This window comes from Camelus bactrianus, chromosome 24 (genome assembly GCF_048773025.1).
Source record: "Camelus bactrianus isolate YW-2024 breed Bactrian camel chromosome 24, ASM4877302v1, whole genome shotgun sequence".
NCBI lineage: Eukaryota > Metazoa > Chordata > Mammalia > Artiodactyla > Camelidae > Camelus > Camelus bactrianus.
The window spans coordinates 662,039-674,536 of record NC_133562.1 but is presented as its reverse complement, the minus strand read 5'-3'; the positions used below and the strand labels follow the sequence as shown (position 1 = coordinate 674,536).

The 12,498-nt window shown below is 49.1% G+C and overlaps 1 protein-coding gene across 3 annotated transcripts in view; it reads right to left on the bottom strand.

Moving 5' to 3' along the window:
- Positions 1-467: 467 nt before the first annotated feature.
- SPIRE1 (spire type actin nucleation factor 1) overlaps positions 468-12,498 on the bottom strand; it is a 140,902-nt gene continuing 128,871 nt past the window's right edge. For 2 of the 3 annotated variants that reach the window (XM_074352348.1, XM_074352350.1), the window contains 6 exons: positions 10,525-10,698; positions 6,675-6,812; positions 6,079-6,149; positions 5,532-5,559; positions 5,307-5,443; positions 468-3,765 (listed from right to left, as the gene is read on the bottom strand). In XM_074352348.1, the coding sequence (XP_074208449.1) occupies positions 3,507-3,765; positions 5,307-5,443; positions 5,532-5,559; positions 6,079-6,149; positions 6,675-6,812; positions 10,525-10,698 (807 nt within the window). In that variant the 3' untranslated portion in view covers positions 468-3,506. The remainder of the gene's footprint in view (positions 3,766-5,306; positions 5,444-5,531; positions 5,560-6,078; positions 6,150-6,674; positions 6,813-10,524; positions 10,699-12,498) is intronic. The other variant, XM_074352349.1, reaches the window with a different exon arrangement.

The following is a 12,498-nucleotide window of genomic DNA, read 5'->3' as shown; positions in this document are numbered from 1 at the left end:
ACGTAAAAACGTAAGAACTTTCCTAAACTCATGCTGGGCTTACTCGTCCTCATTTTTTCTCAAGGCTTTGAGAGCGGTAACAAGAAGTTTTCTTTCATGGGACATTTCAAGAATATATCCTTTGAGGAATTCTATTCAGAAAAAAGGGAATAAAAGCTTTATCTGTCTACATGTAATCTGTCTCCAAAGATGTGACTTCCTCCACGAGAAACTTACACCCTGTTCACAGATGTTGGCTCCCACCCGGCTGAGGTGAGGTGAGCCAGGCCGCGCGGTGACAGCAGTTACGGTGGTGGCTTCACTTTTGTCTGTGCTCCCAGTGTGGTCCCTGCTGACTGCACTTCCCAAACGGACCGAAAACAGCAGATGTTACATAAATGTACCTTGTCTTCCCCATCCAGGTGGTTTCTAAGGCTAGTCACCAAAAGGCAGCATCATTTTACAGCAGGAACTCCACACAGAAGGAATGATGGAAAGTCATTTATTTTCCCCCCGGTTTTAAAATAAAAGACTCTAATGGAGAAGGTCTAGAACGGTTACGTCATGCTGGAGGCCAGCAACACCTTGCCTTTCGTACACACAGGAAACCAGGTCAGAGTACACACATTCCCCACAAACAGGCCCTCAACAGTTCTCCTGTGCAAAGCTGTCTGCTACCTTGCTTCAACAAATAGCAACACCATTGAAACTTGTCAGGCTTCCTCTGTGACACCTGAACTCCAGTCCTACATTTATTAACACAGTTAGAAAAATAAAAGCCTTAAAAACTTCATGGTATGAGTTCACGGTGCAAATCACATGGTATGAGCTTGCAAGTTTATGGGATTTCATGAAACGTAAGATCATTTAAAAACTCCTACATAACAACTTTCTGGTTTAATTTCAAAGGCTTAATTAAGACTTGAAATCTAATAAAACTGCTAAGTTGATGTAAAACATCAGTTACTTGATTTAAACTTTACTTGCCTTGGGAGAGTTAATTCTCACTGTCCACTGAATGAATGAATGCCTTTCAAATATTAATAAATATATTACAGTATTTACAAACATTCTCATCTGTTCTGACACTGATAGAAAGTTAAGCTGTGAGAAAGGAAACAGGGATCTCCTGGCAGGGTGAGTCCGTGAGGTACAGGCTGAGAGGGAGTGAGGGTGGGAGGGCAGGGTGCGCGCAGGAGGGACTTCAGGGTGCGCCGGGCTCCCACCGAGACCAGCCAGCCAACGACATTTTCGTTGCTGTCAGACCAGAAGTACATGCGGACACCAGGACAAAGGAACGCTGCGAAGGTATCACCGCACGAGGCTGAGGACTGTAAGCACGCTCCACAAGCTGCCATCGACAACCCTCTGGGAAGTGCCTTATCTGGCTGCGGGGCTGGGGACATGCCACCAAGAAGGGAGGGCCCAGAGCAGGGATTTGTTTTGGCAGCGGAAAGTGATGCTGACCTGCTGTCCACAACAGCAGCTGTGTTCTGTGCCCTTTTCTCCTCCATTTTCTGCAGACTGTCCCAAGGAGACCTACCACCCACTCAAACTCCCCAGCGCACTTGGCAAACCCGTCAGCGCTGCTGAAAGGATTCACCTTCCAGGGCTCTGGTGAGAGGTGCTCCTGGCACTCAACTGGCTACCCTACATCACAGACCCGAGGAAGGGGTGGCGAAGACTGTTTGCCTCGTGAATGTGGACCGGATTCTCACTCAGGAGTTTAGTTGCTTGTGTTTTAACAACAACTGTAAGCTAGTCATTATTTTAAAAGGCCCGCTTTCTGGGCCAGGTCTGTGCACATGTGCACACACCAGCTCCTTTCCCTCGCTCCCCTCCTGGCAGCTGGTTCAGAGGCTCAGCCGGGGCCTTCGAAGCGTGTGGCTCCTGCCAAACCACCTGGGGCCTAGGGTTCAAATCGTCCCTCTCAAAATTTTATAAATGAGAGTCACTCAGTGTAATGTTTAAAGCTCTCAAAGAAGAGTCTTGAAAACAATGCAAACATCTCCATAATCGGTAAGGGCTCCCTGCGGCCCACTTCCATGTGCGAATACAAACTGTTAACGTGGAGTACTTCAGTCAGTTGGTAAAGTTTATTTTATCAGTATGAGTAATTTTAAGCCAGTTACTGATTTATAAATCTCAATCACTACAACCACTACCAGAGCAGTTTTGAGGTATTACTGTGAATTTACTGCAGAAACGTCACTATGTCTCGGTGTGGCATGAAGAAGGGCCGCCGTCCTGCGGCCACAGATGTGCCCGGGGATTTAGGACATCGCCGTGCGCGGGCATGAGCTGGCCGTCCCAGCATGAGTGGCAGCTGGACTGGCTGCTCACTGCCAAGCACATGAAGTGATACAAGACCGCCCACGCAACGGGCCAAGGGAACCGGGAAGTTACAGGTGACGACGCTGCCCTCCAAACTACCCGCATCAAACCCCACCCTACTCATTCAAGTTGCTTTCAAGGGAAACGTGTGCAAAAAGCATCCAAAAAGCCTATCACATGCAGGTTAATTTTCTTGTAATTTTAAAAGAACTAGACAATAGTTTTTCTTTTAAAATTCATTTATAAAAATAAATAAATTTCAGCTTGAGACCTTAGGTACCAAATTGTGGCTTAAGTTAGTTGTGATGGCGAGACTATAAAGTTATGAAAACCGTGCTTGGAAACACGGGAGCTCTGGCTCACTCCCCGCGGTGGGCAGCCTTTTCCACAGTCAGCCGAAAAACTCAGCTTCTGGACAAACTTTTAGCCTCCCTTTACCCCAAAACTCCACAAAACTTTAATTCTTCGTCCTCCATTATAAAACTACTAGTAACCATAATACATTCAAGGTAAGCAACAAAAACACCTCAGGAGACACTGCTCGGCTGCACTGGGGCAAACAAGGCCATGCGGAGGTGGTGGTCACCCACCGGGGGGCAGCTCGGTCAGGTGTCTGTACTGGTGTGCAGGCGTAAGGTCCCCCCATGGTCTTTATCTCAGAGCAATAATAATTTAACATCAGTTTGAGGGCATGCACAAACCCTTGCAGGTTTTGCGCTGTGAGCAACAGCTGCCGGGCCCAGCCTCCGGGGCCCAGATCACTGTGTACACGAGGTGGGAACACTGTAGGGTGGAAATGCCACTGTGACTTACTGCTCAGAGCTGTGCTGACGTCGACGCCTGTGTTAGACTGGTATCTCACACAAGAAGCTTTCTGCCTCAGTCAGAAAATTATCTGAGGAACAGTAAAGAACTGAACAAAGGAAAAAGTTTCGACCTCCAAACCAACACGCACACAAAGGCAAGTTTCAAACTACTGTCCTCCCCCAGCGCAGACGAGCAAACGGCTGGCCTGCCGCATGTCCTCAGTATGAACACAGCGTTCAGTCTGCGGAACGGTGTCCTGCAGCAAAGACCTGACCTAGGCAAACTCAAGCCCACTAACTAAGACCGCGGCAAGCAGAGACAGCCAGCTCAGCGTCCTCCCGCGCGCACCTCGCCTCTGAACACACAGCCACCGAATGGCGCGTGGCTCAGATCTCACTGATGGTCCTCTCGGACGGGCAGTACTCCGAGGCGCCTGCTGAGGACAGATAGAAAGACTGGGTTTTCCTTTTCAATCGGGCTCTTTTGTTGGCCAACACCAGGCTGTGCCGGCTGGAGCTGATGATCTCTGAAATGAACTTTCTGCAGTCCACACACACCTCCATAGCGCTCCAGTCCTCTGTGAGCTCTTTGGGAAACTGTAGTTCTTCATCTGATTTGTCTACAGACTTAGATTTTGAGGACAATCTGGAAAAAAAAAACCCAAACATTTCAAACATCTAGTATTGTTTACTTATAGTTCTACTGTAATACTAAGAAAATACGAGCAGAAAAAGTAAAGTTGTTGCCAAATCATTATGGAATGAGCCAGTGATTTAGTCATGTCATGCTCCTCTAAAGAGGAAGCTATAATTGGCAACAATGTTTAAAATAGTTTTAAAAAACCAAGAAGCATGTTTTATTAAGAAATAATACTACTAAAAACTTAGCACCCATCTAGAATTTTTGGAAATCAGATGCTCATTCACCTGATTACTATGCACATAGAGATCCTGAACGCTAACGGCTGAAATGAAGTAAAGTGCGTGCTGCCGGCAGCCTGCTGATGACGCAGGCAGACCTTCGCGTTCTTCCTCCACGGCGCTGTGTCATGGCTACTGAACACGGCTGTAGACGGCAGGTCAGACTACAGGAACCTGAAGTAAGTTTATCCTGATCCTATGACACACCTGGGAAAATTGTCTTTGGACCAGCTTTCTTGTCATTTTTGTATTTATCAAAGCCACCCCTTCACAATGATTCTCTGTATCTGGGTGACTGGCTATTTGGATTCCCCAGAGCTGGAGTTAACTAGACCAACATCACAGCAAGTGTTTCTGGTCACTTTTGGAAACAACTAGGAATCATCTACTCATTTCCTATTTTAATTAAACCAGACAGGAACGTAGGCTCAGAGTAAGTACAGCAGAGAACATCAGACCTGCGGGCCCTGAGCCCAGGGACACAGCCACGGTCAGAGGTCCTGCTGGGGCAGCAACGTCCCAGCGGAGTCTGGGGCCAGGGGCATGAGTTTCTTGTTGGGATCACAGCTTCCCTGCCTCACTGCCCACAGGCCTTGACACGCAGCAGTGGCCACTGTCCAGCATTTGGCACCAAGGCCAGTGTCCCTCCCAGAACGGGGAGAGGGGGGCCAGTGCATAAAACCCCAACCCTCTCGGCCCTGCCAGCGTGTGACTTGAGCTGGCCTGACCCCTCCCTGTCTTCCTGAAGGACCAACACTAACCTTACTCTGCACTAAACGCAAAGTGATTGATACTCAGGCACATGCTTTATTTAAATTGCCAGCTCCTGGCACACAGCTTTATTTCTGCCTCTGCAGTAGTAAAGTAAGCTGCAGCTTCTGCAGACTACTGCACACACGGGATTAAACAGATTTTCTTTTTAAACTAAAGAAGGAAAGAAACATTAGACTGTTAACGTTAAAGTTTTCAACTCCACTGGAAACAAGGTCAGTTTTAAAGATGACTTTTAAAGGATACATTGAAGTAATTATTTCCAAAGTAGAAAAAAAGTTTAACTATGACATTAAGTATCTTTCAAGGACCTAGCCATTATCCCTTAGCACGCTACCTCTGGCAAGTTTGGAGATCTGTGTGCAAGTCAAAGCTATGTTAAAACCAAGGAGCCAACCCACCCAACCCCACCCAAACCCCTTCGAGCCAAAACCCCACCACATCACCACAGTCCTCCTCCACAAAGGATGTTCAGGAGACCCAGGCCCTGCCCACCTGGCAATGCTCTGAAGTGGCCGATGGTGGCCAGCAGGGGGCTTCTCTGGCCTCACACAACTTTCCCCTCTTCGCAAGGCTGAAGGTCCCAGCGAGAAGATGGGAAGGGTGGAGTATGGCTTGGAGGGCAGCCGCATCTGTTACCCAAATAAAATAGAATGAGCAGCGCGGCTGGAGGCCGAGTCTCTGAATTCGACACAAGGGGGAGTGTCGGGGCCTGCTTACCTTTTTGCAGCACTGCGAGCACACGGGCCTGCACACAAAATCACAAGTGTTACCAGCACGACACAGACGCGACTGCAGAGCTAGAGAAGCCGGGGCTGCGCGGTCGGGAATTCTACAGTAATGGCCCGAACGCTCTGGGCCTTCTGTCCGGGTGTAACGGACTGTACGACGTGGACTGCCGAGAAGACAGCCGGCCTGCCAAGCCTAGCTCTGACACTGTGTCCCCTCTGGAGGCAGAGCTGACATGTGTCTGGACTTCTCTTACTTGTCTATCCTGGGATCACATAACAGTCACATCTATTGCTTTCTGTTCAAACGTGACATATAATTAGTAGAGCTATCTTGGATACACAGAAGAAATACACGCATAAAAACACTTTCCAGGCTCAGTATCAAACAACTGTTCACGCCACTCGTGAAAAAAATCAGTGTCTCTAACACACAAACACAGCACAGCAGGGTGACAGACTGGCCCGTTCCCAACACCGTCCCCATGAGAACAGCAGGACGATGGCAGCACCACCGTCACCGTCACAGGAGGCCTTACCTCTTGCAGAACTGGCAGGTGTGAGACCAGGTGAAGAAGGAGAACCTCCTGGTTCGGCAACAAAAGCAGAGCTAAAAATACAGGTTTAAAAGGAGAGAAAAGCAAGGCCAACAGCTGAGTCCCAGACCTGCAAGTTGTATGTGGGGAAGTTCAGCAGACAAAGGGAGAGGACTTACAGACCCTTCTCTTAAGTCTGGCTCTGTGATAATTACAATTGGGCTCTGGTTTTGGTTATAATTCTACTTTTACAGGTAGAGTCACCTGAGTCTCACCATCATGGAAGCAATCAGAAGGTGGTTCTGAAAAAGTCTCCTGTTTCTCAAAATACATTTTCTTTACAAATCCTTTAACAGTGTAACAACTAAGGGCAAGCAAGACACTTTCTGAAGGCATACCGTTATTTATGATGGTGGCTTAAACCTTCCAGTTTTCACTGTCCAGGGGAGAAATAAAAATACTCGCTTTTGTGGGCCTGCCTGCCGGAGAGTAAGCCTCTCATCCCCTAGAGCCCCTCAGAGCCCGGCCCCGCCGGCTAGCAGACAGCGCCCGCAGGGGGCACGCCTGCACTGGCCGCGGCCCCACGGCCGACACGCTACCTTTCCTTTCTTCAGAGCGGTGTAGATGTCCCTGTACTGCTGGTACTTTTCCAGCTCTGCCTTCACCAGGACTTGACGAATGTGCATCACCTCCTCCACCGTGAGCGCCAGGCACTCCACCGGGTAGCAGAACTCCTCCTGAAATTCAAGACTCCACATGAGCGAGAAACTCCCCCTCGGCACGGGGACACCTCCCATCAGATCTGTCACCTGTTAGTAGCTTCAGAGAAGAGTAGAGGGTTCCCACCACCATGAGCAGGGCTGGCACACTCTGGGGACCACATCGCCCCTCGCTTCACCAAGACAGCGACAGACAACAGGGGACTTCGGGGACCACGTGAAACCTGGAGCTGACTGAAATCTCTGACCAGTAGAAGTTCCTCACGTTTGCTCAGACGTTTTGCCTCAGGTATCTCTAGGTCAGTACGTGGAGCTGTGTGTCTCTGCACCAAAATCGTGGGAAAAAATTTTGCTGCTCCAAACCAGATTTACGTCAGGTTTCTCCTACGACTACACAGACGTTATCTCTGTGTTGTATGTATCTGCTAATAATAAATAGCGAATCTACAACATTGGTGCCGTTTGTAAAACTGACCTGTGGTGCCCAGAGCAGCCCGAAGAAGGTGGTTAGTAACTGATCTGAGAAGCGTTACTTAGTGGTAAGTTACATCGGCACACCCTGAAAAATCCTAGTGCTGCAAGTGGAACCGGAACGTGGAAGTATTTACTGGTGCAGTCTGCAGCCGGAGGGAACCGCCACAGGCCGGCCCACACTCTCCAGGCCTGTTACTCCTCTTAACACAGCTGCGCAACACACAGCCAGCACTGGAGCGACGTGGAGACGCTCAGGAGACTTTGACAGGGAAACTCAGGTTGGCTGTCCTAGGTTAACAGCTCCCCAGTGACAGCCGAGGAAGATGCGGGTGTAACTGACCCACTGAGTAAAGAGCCTCCCACCGCCTGCCCCCCCCCCCCGCCCCGGCCCTGCGTTGATTGGTGGTGCGTCCGACAGAAAGACAGAACTGGCCTGGGCGCTCGCACCCTGCCAGGCGTCACAAGGGCCACTGTGGTGCAGTGACACGAACCCAGTGTTCTCGGTGCACACACTGCAGTTCACTCCCACACACGCAACAGCGCTGCTCCCAGGCATTCTGGGGTCACACAAGCCAAACGACAGAGCACAGGACTATGAATGCTGTCAGTTTACAGTTTTAACATTCAGTTCTGTCTTTCAATCAGAGAAAAACAAAAACAAATCTAGCTTGCAAACTTGACAAACATTAGCATTTACTAAAAAAAGTAGTCTGCAGAACTACTGCTTCTTCCTAATGATCAATTTAAAGCCATCTCTCTTCAAGCTGAATTAGGGAATGTTAAATTTACTAAAAATGTTTTGGAAAAGGTCCTGCAATTGAATTTTTAAGATGAAAAGCTTATAATTTGGAGGGTGGGGGGACAGTATGCTCGGGAAGAGTATAACGTGTGCTCCAAGATGTCTGAAACACTTGACAAAACCACCATCACATCGTTTTTTCTTTCAATGGGAAGAGCTTTCAAAGACAACAGGATGAAGCTGACGTGTCCAGCACTTACTGTGCTTTGCTCAACCCTGAGAGAAGCGTGGCGTCCACTGGGAACGAGGCTCGCCCCTGGACTTGACTGTGCACGACAGCACCGTCGGCTGCGCACGTCTGAACGACTGCTCTCAGCCTGTAACATGCTCCACGAGCAGTTTCCCTGTGCTCATTTTTATCCACCAGTGACGAGCGGGACTGCGCTGCATCTTCTGATGGCTCACCGTGTGACAAGCGGCTGAGCTGGGACAGGCTACGTATGGATCCAGCAAGGAACCAGATGGGCACCACCTGAGAGGTGCTGCTGTGCACACAGGGAGACGGCTCACGACCACCTCCCTAGGCCTGCGCGGGTGGGCATTTTGGCCCACGGGAACCCTTCCTCCCATGGCGGGGCACCAGCACACAGCACAAACCCGGCAGCCTGCAGCCCCTCGCCTGGTCGCAGGTCACTAAAGGGTTAGAGCTTTGAACCGTGCACAAATCCAGGGCTTCACTGGATGTTATAAGACACTGTGGATTTTGTTTGTTTGTGCTCTTGTTCTTTTTTCAAATTTGAAGCAGATTACCGTTTCATAAAGTACGTTCCATCAGGTCAAATGCTAATGTTTAATTCTGGTGTTTTCTCAAGGACAACAAAACTTTAATGCAACATGAAAAAAAGTAGTAAGTGGTTACTACAATAGTTTTCATTATTTTTTCAACTGACAAAAAACATTAATTCGACATCCCCAAAGCCAAACCAAACCTCAGCAGGTCCTGCTGAGATGCTGACGCTCCAAACGCGAGCGCACGCAGGGTCCGCCCCGTCGTTACTGGGCCGGCGCACCCCCCTGTCTCGGCTGGGCGTGGACTCCAGGCTCCAGGCAGCCCAGCTCTGACTCTCTGGCTGCTCTGTGCGTCCACATGACTCCCAAGTTCAGGAAAGGGAGCTAAATCTTAGAGAGTGTTAACAAAGGTTACCATACGCTACAGGAGCAGATGTGCCTTCAGAACTTGCTTTTGTGTGTGTCACTAACATCGCCGAGTTCTGGTTAACATTCTGGTTGTATCTGCCATTCAGTAGGAATCCGAGTTAGGCAGCACAGACCTGAGCGTGATGTACAATCTGGTTACTGAGCCCCGGAAAGGGAAACAGCCACATTTTATACAGAGTTCTCAATGAGCAAAAACTTCATTAATCAACAGCAGATATCTGAAAATTATCCAAACAACTATTGGTTTTCATGAGTTTTTAATAAAGAAAAGGAAGGCAGATTCAAATAAAAATGCAAATATTAAATTTAATTACAATTTTCTTTTTTCAAGTTCAACTTTAAAACTCAAAGTGAATTCTTTGTCTAAAGTCATGTGTAGACTTAATATACAAACTGGGGACAACTAAATTTAAAATGCTGGCAGATTTTCAGAAACAGCAGGAGGAGGGGCAGGAGTTAAAGTGCCACCCCAGTGCCTGGCCACGTGCTCACGTGGCCAGATCTGAAATGAGAAAAGAATGAAGATTCATCCTGCATTTCACAGCAAACAGAACGGAACGTGTTGTGCCTCATTTACATTCGGAGCCTCTTTTCCTCACCAGGACAGCCATAGAGAGGAACGAGGGAAGCAGCTGCCGGCTCACGTGCTGGGAGGGTCTGGGGGGCGGCAGCGCGTGCCCCGGGGCAGGGGGGCCTCAGTACAGTTCGGGGGCTTTTTATTCCACTGAGGCTTCGGAATTACTATGCTTTCTTTAAAAGATATATTCTGTACGAAAATCTCAAAAAAAATGCTAAATGAGAATTTTAAAGTATTGTAAATAACCACATCAATAAAAAGACAACTTCAGATTTCTCTCTACAGAGAAGCAGAGTGGGTTTTCACGAAAACCACGTAGCATCCTGACCATCACAACACAGCTTTAAAGCTGCCGGAGGAGAGAGTGGGTCCCCCGCGGCCGCAGGCCTGGCAGCTGGGTGTGCGAGCACGCGCTCTCCTGAGGGTGGGGAGGCCTGGCGTTGGGGGGGACACGCCCTGACCCTGACGGGGGACGGCACCCCTTCCGCTGTTCCATCAGGCCGCTCTAATCCGATGCTGCATTCTGAGTTTGTTGTCCTTTCAGCTACTGCCCTGTCAATCGGGATCACGTGTGACCCACACATCCTACCAAAGATTGGAATCAACAGTCAGAAGCAAGTGTCCATTTAAGCTGTTAATCTTTGCAGAGTGCAGCGGCTGAGGTATCACTGCCAAAGAGAGAGAGAGGAAAATGATTCCAGAACCAGCAGAAAGAGGCCAACCTTTGCGGATCTCCACCTGCTGGTAAAAGCTCTCTCACACAGATAATACACAGCCCCTGCTACCCCCAACACGGCTGCCTCCAAAGGATGAGAGCTGAGCAGAGAAGCTGTTTGTATGGCAGAGAAAAGTGGTCGGAAAGGCGTCCTTGGCCACGCTCTGGTCACCCCAGGAACCTGAACAACACAGAAGGGAGAGGACGACGGCGGGGAAAAGAAAGGAGAAAACGATGCTCAACGTGAGTGACCTGCCAACAGTGATCACAGAGCACGGAAGAATAACAAAACAGAACAAAACCACCACGAGGACATGAACGGTAGATTCCACACGCGTGTCCGTCTGTATCCGCATGTATCAATCAGGAATCAGACCGTGAAGTCATGCCTAGAGACTCAGCGTTCACACAGCAAAGACCCAACTTCTATAACTCGGCTGTGCTGTGAGCACTGAGTCTCCCACACGGGGCTCGCCGGGGCGCAGGGCGGGGCAACCGCAGAAAGCGAGGGGGTGTACACCAAGCAGCTGCCTCCTGCCCCCGCCCCAGAAGGTCCTTAAAGACAAGCCGTCCTCACTCGATGGCGAGCACCCTCAACCATTTGACCAAATGCTGAAAAAAAAAACTGCACTTTCAACATCTGAAGGAAAGGGAGGGACATACAATAAAAATGCAATGAGGAATAACAAAGACATTTCTGCCATTTTTAGTGGCGGGGTTATAAATACAAAGTGATTCCATGTTTCCTAAAGTACAGATAACATTTTAAACGATCATACTTTTAAAAACAATACTTACCAAGCTAGAGGACACCACCAGGAAAGTAGTGACTTTATGGATCCCCAAGAGAAGTCTGGCAAGAAAAGTCCTGACTTCCACCTGGAGGCACTGCAGGGGGCCTAGTCCTGCGTGGATCCGGAGCCCCCAGCACTGACCACAGGCCCCACTGCAGGCTCACAGACCCGCTCCGTGACTGCACACTGGTTTTATCTCGCTCTCCTCCTCCACAAAAACAACTCACATCCTGACCGAGCACCCCCTGCGCTCCCCTCACCAGGAAGTACACCTCGCGAGCCCGATGGGGGGGGGTGTCTTCCTGGGTAACGCTTCTGTTCACAAGCCAAAAGCTCCTGCAGTTGATCTGACAGTTTCTTCACACTGATAATTTTAAAATTTCATTCAAGTCTAGTCTCAACAACGATGTCACGTGATCACAAGGCCCGGCACACAGCTGAAAGATAAACCGACTGTCAGGGAAAGCTGTGTGAAGAAAACAATGTCCTAAGTACCGGACCTGTGGGAAAAAATCATAAAAAAGCTCCCTCTTACATCTTTTTAAGTTGTGACAATAACTGTATTTTGCAAATAAGCTTACACTAACAAAAACCTTTGGATGGCAAAGTTTTGAACCTCTCTGGTCAGAGTTCTGTTTTTCAGCTGTAGTCCAACACGTATCAGGATTTGGTGATTATTTAGGGGCTGGAGAAATCCAATAGGAATCGCTACAAAATCATTAGCCCTTCGGTGGCATTATCTGGAAGTAGAGACGACTGGTCACACTTTAACACTGCGAGCTCAGCTCGAACCCGTCCCTCCACACCACCTCCCTGTGCCTGGAGGGAGGACCTGTTACTGCTTCACCGAGTCCCTGCTGCATCACTGCAGCCTGAACAAGTCGACCACACGCAGTCCAGCATTTCACTCCTGAGCGTCTGAAGAAACGCTAGACACTGGGCTAGCTGCCGGCAGAATTACTGACGGAGGCCTTACATCTCGCCTACAAACATACTGGAAGTCAAGTGGGACAAAAGGAATCTCTGCAGACTTCCTCGGGCTGGTAAATCCAGCCCTTCCTCCTGGAAGGGTCTCGGTACTACATCCCACTGTCTGAGGAATGAGTAGCCACCACATGAACCTGGAAGTCTCTGGAAAACAGCAAAAACCGTCAACCCATCCAAACAGAAGCTTTGGCTCCAGGATC